At 39.3% G+C, this 22,451-nt stretch overlaps 1 protein-coding gene across 1 annotated transcript in view; it reads right to left on the bottom strand.

The window, feature by feature from the left end:
* The window catches only part of LOC119801176, a 74,688-nt gene that overhangs the window by 30,449 nt on the left and 21,788 nt on the right, over positions 1–22,451 (bottom strand). The window contains 1 exon segment of the mRNA XM_042054125.1: positions 11,375–11,451. Coding sequence (XP_041910059.1) covers positions 11,375–11,451 — 77 coding nt within the window.

The raw sequence follows: 22,451 nt of genomic DNA, 5'->3' as shown, positions 1-22,451 counted from the left end.
CCTATTAATTTTGATTTTTCAAAATGAAGCAAGAATGTGGGCTCTTGAATTCGAAGTCATGATCACTAGAAATACAAGTTTGTTGGTTAAAATTTATTAGTTTGCCATGTTTTTAAGGTTATTGCAGAGGTATCCTTCCGTGTAACCCACAAGTGGAGCTTGGTAAGAGGTGTGGATAAGTTTGTGTGGAAGACGGGGTGAGCTATTATTCCCGAAAACTATAGGAGACTCCTACCCTGGATCTCTTTTGATTTCTATGCTAGTAGCTAAACCACCTATACTTCCATGTGGATGTCTCCTCAACGTCGCAGTCCATATTGTTGAAAACCATCTCACTATTGATCCCCTACCACAGAGCCCTCTCTTCCAGAAATCTGCACACTGGCTATTATTTTCTTCTTCCTATCTCCCATGCTTAGCCACATAATGTGTATTATTTTTAGATTATATCCTTTATGCAGGCCTATACTACATTTCCTATGTGACAGTTTTGGTTCTGGACTGTAACATCTGTCCATTGGGTATTTGTAGTAAATATCACACCCATCCATTTCTGTTATTCATCTCTCAGCCTACAATGTCATTCTCTGTGATGGCTTTTTGCCTGATAGATTCTAAAGTCCTGTACTTGACATAAAAGTCCCCTCACAATTCTGCGTGCATTCATATTCTTCAAGGTCCTCTTTTAGTCCTCGAGTATTGTGGAAGTCATGTTAGAGAACTCAATCCTACTGGAAATCTATGCATGCTATGCTCTCTGTTTAGAGTCCCTCAGCTTTAGCTTTAGTCTCCCCTAGGGCCCTCCTGAGCCATCACTTTGTGCATAGAACCTTATTTGCCATCTCCAGTTTACCATTTACAAGACTATATTTTTATTTATTTATGTGTCTGTGTCGTATTCTCAATTTTCTGTTTTTTTTTTTATTTTGGCATTAACTATTTGTGAATCCTCTTTCATCACCTTGGGTCCTGTTAACTATGTCTGAAATATGAGCAAAGAAGAGCAAACAAGGGGATTGCCAATATTGTTTAGGTTAAAAAGTACCATATTTTAATGCCTTCATTCCTAATTTCAGTAAATTCCTGGCTCTTTCATTTTGAACTTCAGTTAGAACTCACAGAACACAGGTCTTCTTTTTAAATTTTGGGTGTAATTGTCTTTGTATGTCAGTAGCTATTGTGTCTTAGCATGGTGTAACCATGCTAATCATAATCATAAGACTGATCTCTATTGTGTGCTTGCTGTGTGATAAGAATGTGCTAAGATTTTCAATGCATTGCTTCTCTGCCTCAGAGCAACCCTGTGAGGTCATTATTACCATCCCTGTTTCAGAGATGAGAGGACTGATAGTGATAAGGTGAGCAAGGAGAACTTAAACCCAGGTCACTCAGGCTCCCATTTCTACCACCTTATGCTGCTTAGAATTTCCTTCCTCTTCTCCCAGCTTTAGAGTTCACATTTTTTCAATGAGTTCCCCCAAGTCCTGAGCAAACTTATTTATGGAATTCATTACAAATGCAACTGAAAGATTAGATCATTGTGGATAAGAAAGCAAGGTAAATAAAAGAGTGGTAAAAACAGGCATCCAATGATGTAGCATTTTTGTGGTCAGAAGACCCAAATCTTGTAGATTCATATCATTATGGAGGGGAATCTCTGGTGGTATGTTCCAGGACTGACATTTAAAACTGTGTTATAGTTAGTATGCTTCATTAATAACTTGGATGAATATGTAAAAAGGTGGCAGATATTTTAAAAGTAAAGATCCAAGAAGATTTTTGGCATGAAGTACCAGGGGTTGCAATGTTATAAAATGAACTTTACAGAAACAAAAGTAAAAATCTGACTTTGGTCCCAAATTAAGTTTCACAAGGATATTGCAGATTTACAAGTAAAGAAGTTTTATTGTGATGGTGGCAATGATATGGCAGCCGGCAGCCAGTGCAACGGCAGGCTACTTTAAAAGGAGCAGATTAACCAGGTCCTCTTTATTTGGCACTTATCACATTCTTTTAACTTCTGGTGATCACATTTCAGTAAGGCTATAGACAACTTGATATGTGTTCTAAGGAAACAGATACCATGATTAGGTGGATGTAGTAAAGAGAATAGGCTTAGATGGATTGGTGTATGGTTGGACCATGAATAGATGGCACAGTATCTGTCTTCAGTTATGTGAGTGACTGTCAGAAAAAAAGTTTTACTCAAGCTGCATAGTGCTAGAGTAGGTAGAATTCAAGTACATGAGAGAACTTTGCCTAAGAATTTTTTTCAACATCTGAATTGTTCAAATGTTACAGCAATTATTTTTGGAGATGGTAGTTCCTTATTACTTAGGTGACTTGAACTAGGTGAGACCTTTCTTGGCCATGAGGTAGTCTAGTTCTTTCACACTGTGGGTGAAGACCAGGAGTTCTAGTGTTGTGTGACTGCTAAATACAATAGTAAAGACCCTAATCTGCAACTCCGGACTTTCATCCTACCTCCTCTTTACACTGAGCCAGGATGCATCAATTGCTAAGAAATGAGCCTAAGACAGGGATGGTTTTGAGGGAGTTAAATGCAGGAATTTGGGTACATGTTTGATAAAACCCAGTTTCACCATGGGAGCTATTTTTTTCTGTGTTTCAAGAAAGTATCTTTCTCTGACTTGATTTATCAAAATTCAGATGTTATTTGGTCAGTGTGGTTTAATGACTGCAGGAGTAATAATGTCACTTTGTGATCTGACCAAAAAGTATTTGAATTTCAACTTCTGCCCCAGTTCATTCCAGTGTAGTTGATCCTATTTACAAACTAGCTTTTTAATTTAAGAACCAAAGTATTTTTCCCTTTGAAGTCTTTATTTGTTTATTTATTATGTATACAATATTCTGTCTGTGTGTATGCCTGCACACCAGAAGAGGGGACCAGACCCCATTACAGATGGTTGTGAGCCACCATGTGGTTGCTGGGAATTGAACTCAGGACCTTTGGAAGAGCAGGCAGTGCTCTTAACTTCTGAGCCATCTCTTCAGCCCCCTTTGAAGTCTTTAATAGAGAGGATGTCCTTTCCCCGGACAGTCCCTGTTATTCACTGCAAAGAATGGTTTTAGATGTGTCTTAGGTGGCTATAGTTATATATTTTAGCTGCTAGAATTTGTCAAGGGTGAAGAGAACTCTCCAAAAGGCAAGTGTTATTGACAAATCATAAATTATAGGATTTCAATCACAATCATTCAATTGGTTGTCCCTCCCTTTCCCTATTCAGTAGACTGGAAAGATGTATGTTGCCATATGGCCTCTGGGTTGCTGATGTGGGTCAGGTTGTCACGATTCAAGGGATCAGCCCTTTGAGATGTGTGACTGAGGCTGTAGGAGTGAAGGGGAGTTGGAATTTGTGGTTAAATGATTTCCTACAAGAGCTGTAGTCATCTTCTGGGAGGTGCTCTTTTGGGGTTAGAATTTTTCCAGGTCAATATTCTCTTGGGTTCCTTGGCATAATAGAAGCTGATTTTCCTGCTTTGTAATTCAGTGGTGAAGCAGAAAAGTAACTGAATACATCTCTATTTGAAGCTTTTTTTTGACACTGGTAGGAGAAATTGTTCTCAAACAATATTTTCAAGTTGCGTTCAGTTCTCCCCTCTTCTGTCCTCTCATCTCCTTTCCTCTCCTTCTCTTTTCTGTGTTAAGTGAGTAGTTTTTTTGCAACAAGGACAAAATAAGAGAAAAAGAATGGTCATCCTATGTTGTGCAGTTAAGGAGTGGAACTCTTAGCTTGATTCTTGAATCATAAGATTTTTGAGGTCTTTGGTGACAGTGTCAGCAGTGAGCAGCAGTATCAGTGATGGACAGACCACTAGGTATTCCATTCCACCAAGATGAAGACATTAGAGCTCTTTTCAAGGCCTTACCAATGTTATCTGTTCAGACAGGATCTAGTGTAATTCAGTAATCAGAGGAGAATGTGGAAAGTCAGGGAGGTGGAATTGGAAATATGCTCCCACTCCCCATTTGCCTTTTCCCTTGAACATATTCTGATAATATAGATAGAAAGTAAGAGGAAGAGTAGATAGAAATGGAAGAATATATTTTTGAGAAGAAGTTTCTTCAGGGTACTGAGGGAAAGTCAGATGTAGGTAAGTCATAATATTGGGGGATAATTCACTCTTTCAACAAACACGTGTTGCCAGTTGACAGCTCACCCATCACCATGTTTGTCACAAGACTATAAATGAGAAAGGCATGCTCTCTGTCCTCAGAGAGTTCATAGTTGAATGAGGAAAGCAGACATGTAAGCAGTGTGATATAATAAAGGTATCTGTAGATGACTACAAGAGGCGAGAGGAGGGAATGTGTGACCTTGGGTTAAAAGGATCAGTTTGTGGGATGTTGGAGGGATGACTGAGCGATTAAAAGCACTGACAGCTCTTCCATAGGACTCAGGTTCTAGTAGCAGCGCTCGCATGACAGCTCACAGTCATCAATAACAATGGACCAGGGCATTTGACTCCCTCTTCTTGCCACAGGAAGCACCAGGGACACATGTGATACACAAACATACAAGCAAGCAAAGCATCTACATATATAAAAATAGAATAAAATGAGTAGGGTATAATGGACAACAGGTGGGGATATTTTTAACCTGAAAGGCCATATATAAAACCTCAAAAGCTAGGTCAAATTATATGAATGTTATCCGACATAAGTATTAGCTTATTTATATTGGGTAGCAGTGAAAGCTTTTACAAAGTAGAACAGTGACAAGATCAGATGTTTTCAGTAAAAAATGACTTTTAAGCATGTGGATTGAAGATTAAATTGCAACAGACCATTTAAATGAAAGAGAATAGGTAATAAATTCTCATGTTAAGGCATCGACAGCGGTACGGAAGGAAGAGATGTTTCCAGAAGCAGTTGTTTATGATACATTGGATGCGGAGGATGAGGCAGAGTGAAGAACGAGCAGCAATAGGTTTGTTAAACCCTGCCACACAGCTGGTGTTGGGCAGCTTAGCGAGGGCAGCCCAGTAGTGTCTTTCAGAATTCAGTGAGAGGATAAGAGGTTTAGATAAGCAGGTATTGGGGACTTGATATCAGTTGACATTCCATCAATTAGTAGACGGACATTATTAGGGTTCATCTTTCACATAAGGATTTTAATCTTGAATATAGGCTTTTGAAGAACAAAAGAAAATACCTATCATAAGGACAAGGAATCACAGAGATGGCGTTTTTATGAGTGCAAGGGATCAAAGACGAAGTAGCAGCCCAGGTGATCTAATGCCTTCTCCTGAATTTCAGAAAACTTCTATCTCTAAATTCTTCCTACTCATTCTGAGTGACAGGGGCCTCACTTCACTTCTAGCACCTGAAGCACTATGAATCTTCCCAGCACTTACTTCTGTCAACATGGACTTTATTTTCCCTTTGTTCGTCTCTCAGTTACTCATACATCACATTTCACCACCTACATGTTGTAGAATAGGCAGATGTTTGATTGATAATCTCCATGATTATTGGTGTAGTCAGCCTCAGCCTTTGGTTACACCACACCCCTCTCAACCAGATGCAGTCAGAGCAGGGACCAGAATAGTGTGCATGGCTTAGCTGCTATCCAGATAGGTTGCGCAGTCTGATAGTCTGGGAACTGGATGAGGTCAGGAGGTGAACACCAGAACACTCTGGAGTTATCCAGGCATTTTATGTGTAACCTCTGCTTATAGCAAAAGTTAAAAAAAAAGTCAGGACTCAAACTACCAGGTTTATAGAGAATCCACTGTGACCCAAGGAGCCAGCCTGTAGCATTTGACTTTGTGAGGCTATTGATGATTTGTTTTTGTTGACCTCATAGATTCTGATATTGACGGCGATCGTGTTGTGCAGGTGGACACATCACACCAACATTTCTGCTCCTTGCAGCACTCTCTTTAGATGAAACTTCCTCAGTTTCTTAGAATCTTTGTCTCAAGGGATTTGACTTATTTTAGGATATCCAAACAACTTGGGACAAAATCTAACAGGTCAAATAAATTTTGGTACCGTCTCATAGTGTGGATAACAAAATTATTGTGTCCATTTAAAACTCTCAGGTCTTTTGTCTTAGGATATTTTGGCGGGGGGAGATGATTTTTCTGCCTTTCTGTGGCAAGCAGTACTTGAGAGACTGAGCAAGAGTGGGGGAATGTTTTTCAACATTTGTTTGATCATTGAACTCATCTAGGACGTCCCTTCTTAACACATCTCACTATTTCCTTAACAAGGCATTCAGTTTAATTATTCTAGTAAAGTATAATCTGGAAATGTTTTATATAATATTTATATTTAAAATAATTCATAGAAAACTGCACCAGGTGTGGTGTTCTGTTGTGGAATATTATTTTTAACTATGTAAAGATGTGTTACATTTGCTTATGTTGCGTTTGTTTAATGAAAGATGTGTTGTTTTGCCTACCTAAGGCACCTGATTGGTCCTGTAAAAAGCTGAATGACCAATAGCTAGGAAGGAGAAGGATAGGCAGGGCAGCAGCCAAAGAGAATAAGGAGGGGTAATCTAGGCTAAAGGGGAAGTGAGAAGAAGGGAGATGCCAGGGGCCAGTCAGTCAGGCAGTTACCAGCCAGACAGACATGGAAGAAGGAGGAAAAGCAAGGTAAAAACCGCAAGGAAAAATGTAGATAAAGAAAACAGGTTAAATCAAGTTATAAGAGCTAGCCAGAAATGAGCCTAAGCTAAGGCTGAGCATTCATAGCTAATAGTAAGTCTCCATGTCATGATTTGAGAGATGATTGGTGACCCAAAAGAAAGCCTGCTACAGTGTTCCATGCCCTTAGTCCCAGCACTCTGGAGGTAGAGGCAGGTCAGGTGAATCTCTGTGAATTCAAGGACTGGTCTACTAAGGGAGCTCTAGACTCCCTGGAACACAGAGAAACTCAAAAACAAGCAAACAAACAAACCAAGAAAAAATACAAAAGAAAATTACTTTTGCTTTCACAGTATGGATTTAATAGACCTCAGGTTAGGTAGGATGAAGTTCCTAATTATAAGAACTCTTTAGATGAAGTATGTAAAATCCTCTTCCATGAAACATGAACTGTATTTCTATGTACCACTGTGCTTCCAATATTGGTTTCTCGGTTAGTGTTCATGCTGTGGTGGTGACAACAGTCCCACAGACCTCCCAGCTTTGCATCGGAGTACTGGCTCCTCCAGTTACAAGCTGTGTGACTGAGCAAATGTTTTAACCTCTCCTGATCTGTTTCCTCGTATTCAAACTGAGGATTCTGCTTTGCATGGATCTTGCAGGTATTAAAGGAATTATAAGGCAATGCCATGGCTTTTTGACTGATGTTGTAACAGACAGAAAATGGCCATTGTTAGCATAACTATGATGTCTTACCAAATTGGTAAATTCAACATAAGACACTTTTGATGTTTTTGCATGTCTGAATATGCCTTTCAAGAGTTGGCTGTGAGTCACTGACAGGGATTCTAGGAACCAAACTCAGGTTCTCTGTAAGAGGAACAGGTGGTCTTAAGCACTGAACCATCTCTCCTGCTCCAACAACTGGCTTTTGAAGTTTGGTAGAACTCCTTAGTGATCCAGATGTGATATCTTTTGTTTTCAAGATGGAAAAGTAAGTAAATCTTTAATTATCCTGTTAATACTTAAATACTTCTTGACCCATTGAGTTTATCTGTTTCTTCTTGTACCAGTTTTAGCAATTAATATTTTCTGGAGGAAATTATTCATATTTGTATGATCTACTTTTTTCACTTCTGTTTGTTCTGTGGTCTTTTGCAGATACTGCATTCTTAAATCATTTTATTGTTACTATCCAATCAAAAAGTCTCTTCCATTTCTTTGATTCGCTCATTTGCTTTGTTGAACTTATGTTATTAAGACTTATGTCTTCTGCCCTCGTTCATCTTTACCCCCTGCTGCAGTTTCCCTAAGTTGTTAGCCATTTTCCCTCGGTTAATTGAATAGGTAATCTTTTCTATTATAAAATACAAACTCAAAATGCATAAATAAATTCAAAAATCAGCATTCACCTCTAACTTGTTTATTAGAGATTGACCTGGTTGGTTTTTTTTTTTTTTTTTTCCAGCTTGACAGAGCCTGGGTCTATCTGGAAAGAAGGAATCTCAATTGAGCAAATGCTCCCACTGGATTAGGCTATGAGTAAGCCTGTGGGGCATTTTCTTGATTAATGATCAAAACAGAGGGCCCAACCCTCAATGGGAAGGTGATCACAGAGTGTATAACAAATCAGGCCAAGCAAGCAATGGGGAGCAAGCCAGAAAACAGCCGTCCTCCATGACTTCGCTTCCAGGCTCCTGCCTTGAGTGGACTCTGATGGGTTGTGAGGGGAGTTTACACTGAAATAAACCCTTTTCTCCCCAGGTTGATTTTGGTGTTTTATGACATCAGTAGAACTGCTAACTAAGAAAAAGACATTTCTAAAACAAAGTTGCAAAGGAAAGATAGAAAGAGAGATATGGAAAACCTATCTGAGCAAGCTTTAATTTAATTAATATCAGAAAAATAGAATTGAGGGTTGTTCTAGTTTGCATTCTGTTGTTTTGATAAAACACTGACCAAAACTTTAAGCAAGAAAGGGTTTGTTTGGTTATAGGTTACAGTCCATCACTGAGGAAAGCTGGGACAGGAGCACAAGACCAGGTTTTGAAGACAAGAACTGAATCAGAAACTATGGAGGAATGCTGTTTACAGCCTGCTTTCTTATAGAACCCAGGATTACCGACCAAGTGTATTGCTTGCAGTGTGTTAGGCCCTCACACATTAGTCAAGAAAAATGCCCCCTCATGCTGACAAGCCAATCTGGTATAGACATTTCTTCAGTTAAAGGTCCCTCTTTCCAGGTGACTCTAATTTGTGTCAGCACAAAGGTGGAACACTGAGGATTGAAGATGTAATATTGTGGAGTGGAGAATTCACAAAGAATTACCTGTGAAGAACTTCTAGCACACAATGCCTTGTTGTGGGGTGTATAAATGAAGAACTAAAAAAAATGAAATTGCCCACAAATATGCAGGAATAGCAAGTAAGCCTTACAATTCTGTTAAAAATCAAAATCATCACGTGACAAAAGTATAAAAGAACATTTTTAAGTTACAGTTAATGTGTTTGTGTAGATTAATGAATGTACATTGGCTCTAATTTCAATAGAGAATTTACATTCTTTTCATAGCATAAGCAAAGTTAATAAAAACTTAACCATACATGAGGTTACAAAGGAAGTGTGCATAAAGTAAAAACTCTAGACTCTTAAAGTTATCACAATTAAAACCATAGAAATAAATAATATAGGATGGATAGCGTAAAAGTAAACTTAGATCACATACAGTGAAATGCTAAAATCACACATGCAGAAAATAACACACTGCTATGTGGCTAGAGAGACACAGAGGAGCTAAATAAAGACAAAAATATGTGTAATGGGCAACTAAAGTTCCTTGTTACACTCTAGGAGATATAGGTAAATAATCAGGAAAATTCATCGTAATTACAGTTATTGGCTACAGAGTAGAAAGGTAAGGATATAAACTAAGGTTTCCATGGAAAAGGATGTCAAAGCTTGTCTATGAGAAACAGAAAATCTGTGCTTCTTTGACGAATTATAAATAGTCCTTCAAAATGACAATAATGTAAATAAAGAGAAAACATAAGAATTGCTTTCAACACTAGAATAAAAGTAGCCCAAGTAATAGGTGAACTGATGATGAAACCTGTAATGTCAGTTATAACTCAATAAACCTGCATTAAACACAGAACATTATCAACAGCTAAATCCCACTACTAATGGAAACAACATAAAATGGATTCTTTTCTAAGACCATTTGAACCACTAGTGGATCTATTCATTGCTTTTTTTACTTCAGCTTATCCACCACTAATTCAGACTTGCCAGAGACAGGAGATCTACTTGCTCCATGGATTGTATCTGCTAAAGCTTCAAGAAATCCATAGTTTATACAAATCATTCCAAGAATACAGAAAAGAAGAAAACTTCTCATACAAACTCAATCAGATTAGTAAAATCTTGATATGAAAACCAGATAGTTGAAAGCCCAAGAAAATGAAACTATAAGTTACTTTATACTTTTTATTACAGAAATACAAGTATTCTAATAGAATATTATCATACTGACTCTAATATTATCATACTGAAAATGCCAAATGCACTTCTTTGCTAAAGCTTCTCATAAAATGCAAGAGCAGTTCAATATTTGACAGTTAATTTAGGCAATTAAATGAGAAGAACAAAGGGAAAATCCCTGTCATTTCCACTGAAATGGCAAATTTAAAACTCTGTGTAAACATTCTCATTATGATTAAAAGAATTCTTCCTCAATGTGATGGCAGTTATGTAGCAAAATCCCTAATCAGATGCTTCCATTGCTGAGATATTGCAAGTACGAAACTGATGTCAGAAACAAGACAAAGATGCGAGCTGTTACTGCTAATACTTATAGAGTCCTAGCCTATAAGAAATAACATTTCAATTCCAATTTTGTGCAGAAAAAAATGAAAGCAAGGACTTGAAGAAATATTTGTACATTCATGGTCAATATAAAAGGTAGACAAACTCAACCATATATTTTATGACTGGACAAACAAAATATGGTATATACAATGAAATATTATACAGCTTTCAAAATGAATGAAATTCTAAAACAGGCTGCAAGATCGAACACATTATGTGAAATGAGCCAAATACAAAAGGAAATTTATTATATAATTTCAGTCATGAGATCTATAGGGCTATCAAATTGTAAAGACAGGAAGTAGAAAGATGGCTGGCAACAGCCAGGGCCATGGTGTAGGCTGAGTGAATGTCTGATGAGCATTGAATTTCAGGTGGAGCTAGCTAAAGGTGAGTATCACACAGTGTGGGTGCATTAATCTCAAGGAAGAGTGCACCTAAAGTTGACTACAATGCTAAACCAAGAAGGGAAGTATAAATCTGAAAAGAAAGATAATTCTCTGGACCGCTGAAGACAAAATGAACTCAGGTAGATCAGCTGACACACTAAGAAAATCAGAAAGCACAGTAACATGACTGACACAAATGAACTCTTAGCTTCTTATAGAAAAGGAATCACTGATTCAAACCATAACATTTTCTTTTCATTAGTATCAGAATATAATGTGCCCTAAATAGGTTCAGTAATGCAGTAAAATATTTTTATAAGAATACAACCTTCCCTTGTATACAGTGCAAAATTTACAGAAGGCAATGAAAGGAAGTCTAGGTAGGTTGAGCACTTCTGCATTGTAGATGGCTGGCTTTCATAGTGGAGAGGTAAGCCAATGGAGTCCATTTAGAAAAATCTCTTGGAGGTTTCCCCACGATCAAAAATAAAATTACCACATGATTCAGCATTCACACTGCTTGGCATGCATCTGAAGGTATTGAAGAGACTTGCCATATCAATTCCGGTGCAACTGAAAGCAACCAAGATACAGAAGCAATAAAGTGTCATAACTGAACAGAAAATCATATAGAATATGTGCACAGTATATACCATCCAGTCTTTCAACTAGAAAAGCCTGTGATCCGAAACAGCGTAGCTGGAACTGGAGGGAATTGTGGAAAAAGTAGGAAGGTGGATATTGAAAGCCAAGTGCTGTACAATCTTCATATAGAATGTATAAAAGTCAATGTCGTGGGAACAGGAGGAAATAGTGAGGAGCTACTGAGAGTGGGGTGGGCGGAGGAAGATGGCACCTAAAGAATCCAAAGCTGAGGCTGGAGATCTAGCTCTGCTGGGGTGCTTGCCTAGCATGAGTACTACCCTGGGTGTAGTTCTTGCTGCTGCTAAGGGACACAGACTTTCAGACCGGAAGAATTAGTTTAGTGATCTGTTTCACCCAGGGTGATCACCAGGCTCGATATGGTTCTGCATAGCTCAAAATCCCAATAGATTTTAAAAATTCTTAAAAAAATAACGTGATAGATATGTTAATCAACATGACTGACTTGCTGCAATATATATAGAGACCAGAACTTCATATCATTCTTTATAAATGTCAATCAAAAATAAATTTTCGGAAGCTTATGGCAATATAGTTTGCTTCTAGATAAGATGAAATAAAAGTGAAAGAATAAAAGTCAATTGTTTTATCTCTCAAGAACTTAATTGTCTTACTATTAATCTGGAGATCTAATATGCATGAGTTATTTTAAAATAAAAAATTGATTAGACTTTTTACTTTCTGTAGATCAAAGTCTATGATGAGTTACAACTTATGTGTATTTCAGATAAGATGTTGAACAGCAGTTAAGGGGAAAGAAGCTAATTGTGAAGGCTTGGGGAGAGAAATAAGGCCTGCACAGTGGAGGAAGCTAATCTGGAGCAGAATCTGATGGAGCTTAAAGTCCAGATGTTGTCCTTAAGGTTTTGTGCTGGTTAAAATATTGCTGAGACGCTCATGAAAGAGAAGAAAGCTTGTTTGGATTTAATCCGGTTCCAATAGGTGGAAATATTCTGGGAAGCCCTGGAGGCCATGAGAGTTTGTTTCTGCTTATTGACAAGATGTGGTGGTCACTCTAATGGTGGGCAGTGTCATAGTATAAGTGTAGTCTTGCTATTCAGAGAATCAAACATGAATCCAAATAGACTCATGGAATTGATAAACCCTTCATCTTAGTAAATTGAATTTTCACTTATGATTTTAAAACTCCTGTTGGCTTATTGTTAAAGATGGGGTCTTGCTATGGTTAGCCTATGGCGTTCTCCAACATATCCTCTTGCTTTAGCTTCTGAAAGTACTGGATTTGCATGCATGGATCACCATGGTGTACTGACAATTCAACTTTGACACAGCAACACCGTGTCAGTCATTTTTCTTATCACTGTGGCAAAAGCAGCTTAAGGCAGTATGACTGTTGGTTCACAGTTCAAGTCTACAGTCCATGGCTGTAGAATGAACAGAGGTAGGAGCACAGGCAGCTGCTCACATTGTGCCCACAGTCGGGAAGCAAAGAGACAGGAATGCTGGTGCTCAGCTTGTCTGCAATCCAGGACGCCAGATCATGAAATGATGCTGCCCACATTAAGGCTGTATGCTCCTCCTAAAGAGGAAGAAAGAAAGAAAGGAAGGAAGAAACTTTCTCACAGACATGCCTAGAAGATTGTTCCCTGGGCAGAATTCTGTCAAGTTGGTAACCAATATGAGCCATCACAGACACAAGGGTAAGTACATTGGAATCTTACTATTAGATTATCATCACACTATAGTCCAAGAGATGTACATATGTTCTTAAATTTTTTATTTTATTTGATGTGTGTGCGCATGCGCACATGTGAAGGTCAGAGAAAATTTCAGGAGATGTTTTTCTCCTTCCATAGCTGGTTCCTGGTATTGAACTCATGCTGTCAGTCTTTGTGCCAAGTGCTTTTACCCACTAAGTCATTTTGCTGGCCCAAGATAATGTCTTTTCAAATAAATAAACTCTAGAAAACAATGACCCTATACCTCCAAATTAATACAAAAATATTTAATGGGGGTCCTTCCTAAATCATTGAACTTTCCACAGAGTCTAGCAAAAATGATTCTAAATGGAAATATAAATATGCAATAAAATTCTGTCTATCTTTGGAATAGAAAACAAAGTAGAGAAAGATGGACTCTTGTAAATTTGAATAACTAGAAAAAGCTTTGATTACTAAGCATGTTGTTGTGGGAAGGCAAAGAATAAATATAAGAAAAAGCCTCAAGCAACCATTTTTACATGTGACAACATGCTTTAGAATGTGACAGAGGTAGTACTTTATACAGAATTGCATTGTGCACCTTGCTATTCAAGGTTGCACACAACAGTTTTCTGTCAGCATGTTAATATCAAAGAAATAGATGCCTTGTAGCAAATCCAGTTAGCTCACACAAATGAAGTTCAGATGGGCAGATGACCAACCCAAACCCAAACCAGGGCAAAAGAAAAGTAACCAAATTTAAATTATTTGTGAAGATATAGAAGGATGAAACTATTTTATTAGCATATATTTGCACAAATAATGGGTTTCATTGTGACATTTTCATAATGAACATTGTTGCTCTGACCATATGTATATCTCTATTACGTTCTTTTGTCCCCGCTCCCTCTTAATGGCCCCTCTTCTTTTCTAAAGTAGTTACCTTTTTGCTTTCATGATTTAAAAAATATCTTTAATTAAACTTGTTCTCTGATAATCTCATGCACATATACAATGCATTCGGTTACTCTCGCCCCTACACCCTACACTCTTTATCTCCCTCCCACCCCTGACACTCCACCCTCCGCCCTACAGGTCCTTTCCCCACATTTGTGGTTCCTGTTTTGTTTTGTGGTCCACTATTTTAATCAGTCATCTATGTGGCAATGGGTTTAGAACTATCCATTGGAGTCAGGTAGGCTCACCCGTATGTACACAACCGAAGACAATGCCTGTCCTCACCCCGGAATCCCTCAGCAACTACGAGCTCAGCAGGGCTATGACCCCCTTTCCAATCCACAATTTCCCATGGACATGCCCAGTTTTGTGCAGGCAACTACAGCAGTTGTAAGACTGTGTTTGTAGTGTTGTGCCATTGTCACCTTCTTTTTCTCTTCTGCTATGCTCTCTATGGTATTCCATGACTGTAGAGTGGGTGGTATAAATGTCCTATTTAGGGCTGAGAACTGTCATTCATTCTCAGCACCTCAAGCAGCCATGAGTCTCGGATCTACCATGTAGATCTCCGCATCTACCACTGTTCAGTGCATGAGAGAAGTTTTGGTTAAGGCTGAGAGTTGCATTCATCTGCAGCTACCAACATAAATATTTAGAAAGCTTCTTGGTACCATGTCAGCTGAGCAAAACAGCAGTCGTAATTCTCTCGTAGTGCCTATGAGCTCCCCTGTCCTAGGTTTCTGAGGCATCTCACATCTGGTAATTCTCTCATAGTGCCTATGAGCTCCCCTGTCCTAGGTTTCTGAGGCATCTCACATCTGGTAATTCTCTCATAGTGCCTATGAGCTCCCCTGTCCTAGGTTTCTGAGGCATCTCACATCTGGTAATTCTCTCGTAGTGCCTATGAGCTCCCCTGTCCTAGGTTTCTGAGGCATCTCACATCTGGTAATTCTCTCGTAGTGCCTATGAGCTCCCCTGTCCTATGTTTCTGAGGCATCTCACATCTGGTAACACTGGAGGTTTGGTTTACTATGCAAAGGTTTTGATTTCATGGCATAAAAAATAAGAACAAACCAGCAACAATAATAAAAAACTACTCCAGGGGGCAAGTGAGATGGCTCAGCGGGCAAAGGCAGTTGCCATTCTGTCTAATGACCTCAAGTTGATTCCCTGAAAGGAGATAACAAACTAACAGACTCCATAAGTTGTCCTCAGACCATTACACATGAGCATGGGTTCATGTATGTAAGCAAACACACACACACACAAACACATACACACACAATAAATGTAAAAAATTTTTTTGAAAGTTTAAAAATACTGTAGATTCTGCATATGAGAGAAAGCAGGCCCTACAGTCTTTTAGAATCTGGCTTAATTTATTAGATATGATGACCTCTGGTTTTATTTTTTCTGAAAATTATATCATTTAATTCTTATTTATAGGCTGATAATGCTTCAATATCTGTATACTACATTTTGTTTATTCATGCATTTGTTGGTGGTGGGAACTGTTGTAAATAGTGCCTCAATGAACATGGAGGTACAAGTGTTGCATGCTCACCGATTCCAGGAGGGATATAGAAGAATGATCTGCTAGGTTCATAGGGGCAATAAGATTGAGAGAACAGTTCAGGAAAATATAAATGATAAAAAAATGGTTGGTATTGTTGATGCTCAAGGTTAGCAGAACTTCTAAAGTTGTAATTTGGACTCTGCTGGGGAAAGGCTGCTTTCCTACACCTCTATGGGAGTGTCAATGTTAATTAGAAGACAGTTTGGCAATATCTATTAAGATTAAAATTGCATACACCCTATTGTCAATGATTTCATTTCCAGATACACCCATGACAAACACATGTGTGAACAAGGAAAAATGAGAACAGTATTAGTAGAGCATTGTTTGTAATTCTAAAAATAAACCTGAATGCCCACCAGGGGGTGAGTCACTATATAAAATTTGGCATAACCCTATCATAGAATTCTATAACCAATTGAAATGAAGGAATAAATTAACTTTATTCAGCAAAAACTATAATATGCAGAACATTCTTGTTTATTCAGTAAGACACTCTTGGATAGAAATGCACACAAAATGTTAAATATTTCTCTTTGTGCTTATATTTGTGTATAAAAATATCTGGTAGATACCTGCAAAGAACCAAGCTTTGCCAGGCAGTGGTGGCGCATGCCTTTGACCCCCAGCACTCAGGAGGCAAACACAGGCAGATCTCTGTGGGTTCGAGGCAAGCCTGGTGTACAGAATGATTTTAGGACAGCCAAGGCTACACCAAGAAATCCTGTCTCTTGGGCAGCTGAGGAGAGGGATCATGAAATGGCCCTTTCCTATAGCCATACTGATGAATATCTTGCATATCGCCATAGAAGCTTCATCTGGCGTTGGATGGAGATAGAGACAGAGACCCACATTGGAGCGCAGGACTGAGCTCCCAAGGCCCAAATGAGGAGCTGAAGGAGGGAGAACATGAGCAAGGAAGTCAGGACCGCGAGGTGTGCGCCCACCCACTGAGACAGTGGGGCTGGTCTAATGGGAACTCACCAAGGCCAGCTAGACTGGGACTGAAAATGCATGGGATCAAACCGGACTCTCTGAACGTGGCGGACAATGAGGGCTGACTGAGAAGCCAAGGACAATGGCACTGGGTTTTGATCCTACTGCATGTACTGGCTTTGGGGGAGCCTAGTCTGTTTAGATGCGCACCTTCCTGGACCTGGATGGAGGTGGGAGGACCTTGGACTTCCCGCAGGGCAGAGAACCCTGACTGCTCCTTGGACTGGAGAGGGAGGGGGAGGGAAGTAGAAGGAGGAGGAGGGAAATGGGAGATGGGAGGAGGCAGAAATATTTTTTAATTTTTAATATTAAGAAAAAAAATTAAAAATTAAAAAAAGAAATCCTGCCTCACAAAACAAACAAACAAACAAAGAACTAAGCTTGGCTTTGCAGTGACCATCTCATGGGCAGGAAGAGAAAGCTTAGCTGAGATGGAATCAGAGGAGACTCTACCTTTATCCATAAATATTTTAATTAAAAAGGAAGAATATATTCTTTCATTATTTCAAAACTAATTTAAAAGCATTTTTTGGCTTGGTAGGTATTTGATTAAATAATTTATTACATGAATTAATAATGATGTGAGTAGTAATTGGTATGTATTTCGTTAATATAAGTTAATTTGGTATGAATTTATTTACACAAAGAAACTGGATCATTTTGCTAGATATACATGTTTAAGTAATATGCCTGTAATGAAAAATAAGAAAACATAATAATATTATTTTAAAGGACAGGCTTTTGTGTTTTCCCCTTAAATCTCAGCTTCTACTGAACCAACCTATTTCTCTTTGGCTCTGTTTCCAAAGGACCTCCTTGAGTGATTACAGGACGTGCCTTACTGTTTGACTCACAGAAGACTGAGACCCACTCTCCTAAAACTGAAAATGGAAAGCCCCTGGAATTGTGTGTCCTCCTCGTGAGAGTGGTGCCCACACAGTTCTGGAATAAGGAACTGGCAGAAAGAAGGTTTGGGCTGTCCAATACATGCTCTTAAACTCACTTTCAGTTGTAAAGTTCTATTCAAAGCAATTCGTGAAGGGTGTGTGTGTGTGTGTGTGTGTGTGTGTGTATGAAGCAATCTTTGAAACTTTTATATTGTTCCTCCCTTTTTGAAACATCTAAAACAAACACAAAACCAAAGTTGGCTAATAATTCTCACAATCTGTGGACTAGCTAATTTCCAAAGTCAATACAATGCTCAGTGGAGTAACCCATGTCCAGTCTTCTGCTCCCTCCGATCCAGCACAGCATGCAATATTTAAAGTACCGCCTGGAGTCTAGAATAGAGAAAGAGAGGCCTGCGGTTTTCCAGCATTTTGGAAAACTGTGGTCAATCTTGAAGTAGTTAATAATTAGAGCTGGAAAGCTCTTTGAAATCTCAGAAAAGTAGTTGAAACAAAAATCAATGAAATAACTCTGTCTAAAACCAGGGCAGAGATAGGTATGTAGTATAAGTTTCCTGAAAATCTGCCTTGTGTTTTTCACATTTCTTTTCCCTGCCTCACCAAGAAGTGGTGAAAACCCAATGAATGACAAAGAATAGAGCATCCACTTGAAGGTGCCTACTAAGACTGGGTACAGTCACGTTTCTGGAAATAAGTTCTGGTGGCCCAAGTAGCGACCAAACTACTTCCCCCTAGACTACTATGCTACCTACTACGGTGCTTACCTTTTTACTCTGACCCTCTTACAAGTTCAGTTCGGTTGATCACAAGGGATGTCACACAAACATCACAGAGAGCAGAGTTTTCTTCTGCTAATCCAGACACCAATGAAATCATCAAAAAAGGTGGAACATAGCTACTTTTCTCTCTAGCTTTCAGAAAATGTTTATCTTTTAATAAAAATAAGCCGTGCTAGCATGTAATGCATTTGTTTCTGTGAGACCCAGTCTTGTCATGGAAATCAGGCTGGCATTGACCTCCAGATCGTTCCACTTCAGCCTCCTGAGTACCAGAAGGCACAGATGAACGCTGCAACACTTAGCTGATTTATTATAATTCCTAGAGGAATTAATGGTCCTTAGATTTTTCTCTTCTAATTTCTGATATGGAGAGTAAATAAAGCCCTCTGGGCTCAGAGTAATTCTTAAGTGCAAAGGGGATTTCTGACAGAAAAATCGGAGAATTCTTTCTTGGAGGAAATAACTGCTTACTAAGTGAATAAAAATGTGGCAAAACTGTGGCTTATTTTCACCCTGGAAATAGTTATCAGACTTCATTGTTTGGTTCTATGAAAAACGATTACTTTTCTTTTTTGCTCAGTAATGTAGCTAGGTAATGCTCTTTGTAATCCTGTCCTTCAGTTAGAAGGCAGACAAAAGCCAAGTCCCTATGAGAGAAATGATCCCATCTTTCTGGGTCTGAGTTGTCTCATTAAGGATTTTTTTTTCAATTCCATCTATTTGCTTGCAAATTTCAAGATGCTCTTTTTTTTTTAACCACTGAGTAATACTCCGTTGTATAAATGTACCACATTTTCTTTATCCATTCTTTAGTTGGGGGGCATCTAGGTTGTTTCCAGATTCTGGCTATTATAAACAATGCTGCTAAAAACATAGTTGAGCAAATGTCTTTGTGGTATAATTGTGTATCCTTTGGGTATATGCCCAGAACTGGTATTGAGGTAGATTGATTCCCAGTTTTCTGAGAAACCACCATACTGATTTCCAAAGTGGCTGTACAAGTTTGGACTCCCACCTTCCCCTATAATCAGATTAGTGACTACCCTAATTGTTATCATAAATTTACATCCAGTAACTTATGGAAGCAGATGCAGTGATCCACAGCCAGGCACTGGGCTGAACTCCTGAAGCTTATGTGAAGAGAGAGAGAAGCGATCATATGAACAAGGAGGGTCAAGATCATGACTGGGAAAACCAGAGAGAGAGAGAGCTGACCCTAGCTAGTGGGAGCTCAGGATCCCTGGACTGACAGCTGTAGATCCTGCATGGGGCTGAACTAAGCCCTCTGAATGTGACTGACAGTTATGTGGCTTGATCTGTTGGGGGGTTCCTGGCAGTGGGACCGGGACTTATCCTGGGTACATGAGCTGGCCTTTTGAAGCCCATTCCCCATGGTGGGGTACCTTGCTCAGCCTTGATACAGGGGAGAGGGGCTTGGTCCTGCCTCAACTTGATATATACCAGACTTATTGACTCCCCAAGGGAGGCCTTACCTCTTCTAAGAAGTGGATGGGGCATGGGATGAGGGAATATGGATCACGGGAGAAGGGGAAGGAGGGAGAACTGGGGCCAGTATGTAAAATTTTTTAAAAATTAAATAAAATGAAAGAACCGATCCATTACCAGAATAGTGGCTAGCTCTGTGAGACCACATCTCACAAAATTAGGCCCATCTGGGCTTATTCAGTTCATTATTATTATTATTATTATTATTACACACAAATGCTTGGCTTTCTTCCCACACTGGATCTTTCTGTACCTCTGTGCTTTGCTGACGTTTGACTGCTATCAGCAAAATAATCTAAACTTGAAATACTTTAATAAGTTGGACTCTACTTCCTTCTGCATCTTAGCTCTGTTTTCTTGAGAGGCAGTGCTTTCCCAGAGCCTGGGGGCAGAACTTAGAACAAGTTTCTTGTCTTGTTCCATGTTTCTTTCTTTATGGGAATGGTAACATGTGATTTGTTTTATATTTTAATTATATCTTATGCAGAAAATTCTCAAGCAATACATATAATTATAAAATACAATAAATCACCACTAATTACATATAAATATTCAGTGTTAACTTTTGAAAAATATTATGCATTTCTTTGAATGTATACAGCTGGATGGAAAAATAGAAAAAAATAGAGGAATCACTATTTTTGCAGTTTTAAATAAAATTTTTTTTAATTTATTTTTTTCATTTCTTTTTTTCCTCATTTTTTTAATTAAAGATTTCCATCTCCTCCCCTCCTCCTCCCCCTTCCCTCCCCTCCCTTCCACCCATACCCCCACTCCACCCCTCTCCAAAGACAAAGAGCCATCAGGGTTCCCTTCACTATGTTAAGTCTAAGGTCCTCCCAGCTCCCCCTAAGTCCAGGAAGGTGAGCAACCATACTGACAAGGCTCACAGTAAGCCCGTCCATGCTGTAGAGTTCATGTTCATTGCCATTGTCCTTGGTTTCTCAGTCCTCCTCCACCATCAGCCACATTCAGAGAGTCCGGTTTGGTCCCCTGTTCCGTCAGTCCCATTCCCACTGGACTTGGTGGTCTCCCATTAGATCTGTCCCACCGTCTCAATGGGTAAAAGCACTCCTCGCGGTCCTGGCTTCCTTGCTCATGATCTCCCTCCTTTTGCTCCTCATCAGGACCTTGAGAGCTCAGTCCAGTGCTCCTATGTGGGGCTCTGTCATTTTCTCCATCCAATGCCAGGTGAAGGTTCTATGGTGATGTGCAAGATATTCATGGGTATGGCAATAGGATCTGGACATTTCTGGCACCCTCTCCTCAGCTGCCCAAGGAACTAGCTGGGTGCGTCTTCCTGGACACCTGGGAACCCCTCTAGAGTCAAGTCCCTGCCAACCCTAGAATGGCTCCCTTAATTAAGATATATAATTCCTTGTTCCCATATCCACCCTTCCTATATCCCAACCATCCTATTCCCCCAAGCTCTTCCCATCCTCCACTTCACACTTTTCTCTCCCCATCTCCCCATCCCCCCATCCCACCCCACCCCCATGTTCCCATTTTTTATCTGGCAATCTTGTCTACTTCCAATATCCAGGAGGATAACTATATGTTTTTCTTTGGGATCTTCACAGCTCTTGAGAGGACAATAATCAACTTTATATGGAAGAACAAGAAACCCAGGATAGCCAAAAAAATCTTATACAATAAAGTAACTTCTGGAGGCATTACCATCCCTGACTTCAAACGCTATTACAGAGCTACAGTATTGAAAACAGCTTGGTATTGGCATAAAAATAGAGAAGTCGACCAATGGAATCGAATAGAAGATCCAGATCTTAACCCACAAATCTATGAACACCTGATTTTTGATAAAGGAGCTAAAAGCACACAATGGAAGAAAGAAAGCGTCTTCAACAAATGGTGCTGGCATAACTGGATGTCAACCTGTAGAAGAATGAAAGTAGATCCGTGTCTATCACCATGCACAAAACTCAAGTCCAAATGGATTAAAGACCTCAATATCAGTCTGAACACACTGAACCTGTTAGAGGAGAAAGTGGGAAGTACTCTACAACATTTGGGCACAGGAGACTGCTTCCTACATATAGCCCTAGCAGCACAGACATTAAGGGCAACATTGAATAAATGGGACCTCCTGAAGCTGAGCAGCTTCTGTAAAGCAAAGGACACTGTCACTAAGACAAAAAGGCAGCCTACTGACTGGGAAAAGATCTTCACCAACCCCGCAACAGACAAAGGCCTGATCTCCAAAATATATAAGGAACTCAAGAGACTAGACTTTAAAATGCTAATTAACCCAATTAAAAAATGGGGCACTGAACTGAATAGAGAATTCTCAACAGAAGAAGTTCGAATGGCCAAAAGACACTTAAGGTCCTGCTCAACCTCCTTAGCAATCAGGGAAATGCAAATCAAAGCAACGCTGAGATACCATCTTACACCTGTCAGAATGGCTAAAATCAAAAACACCAATGATAGCCTTTGCTGGAGAGGTTGTGGGGTAGGGAGAACACTCATCCATTGCTGGTGGGAATGCAAACTTGTGCAACCACTTTGG

Source organism: Arvicola amphibius, chromosome 14 (assembly GCF_903992535.2).
Source record: "Arvicola amphibius chromosome 14, mArvAmp1.2, whole genome shotgun sequence".
NCBI lineage: Eukaryota > Metazoa > Chordata > Mammalia > Rodentia > Cricetidae > Arvicola > Arvicola amphibius.
This window is presented reverse-complemented; position numbering and strand designations above follow the sequence as displayed.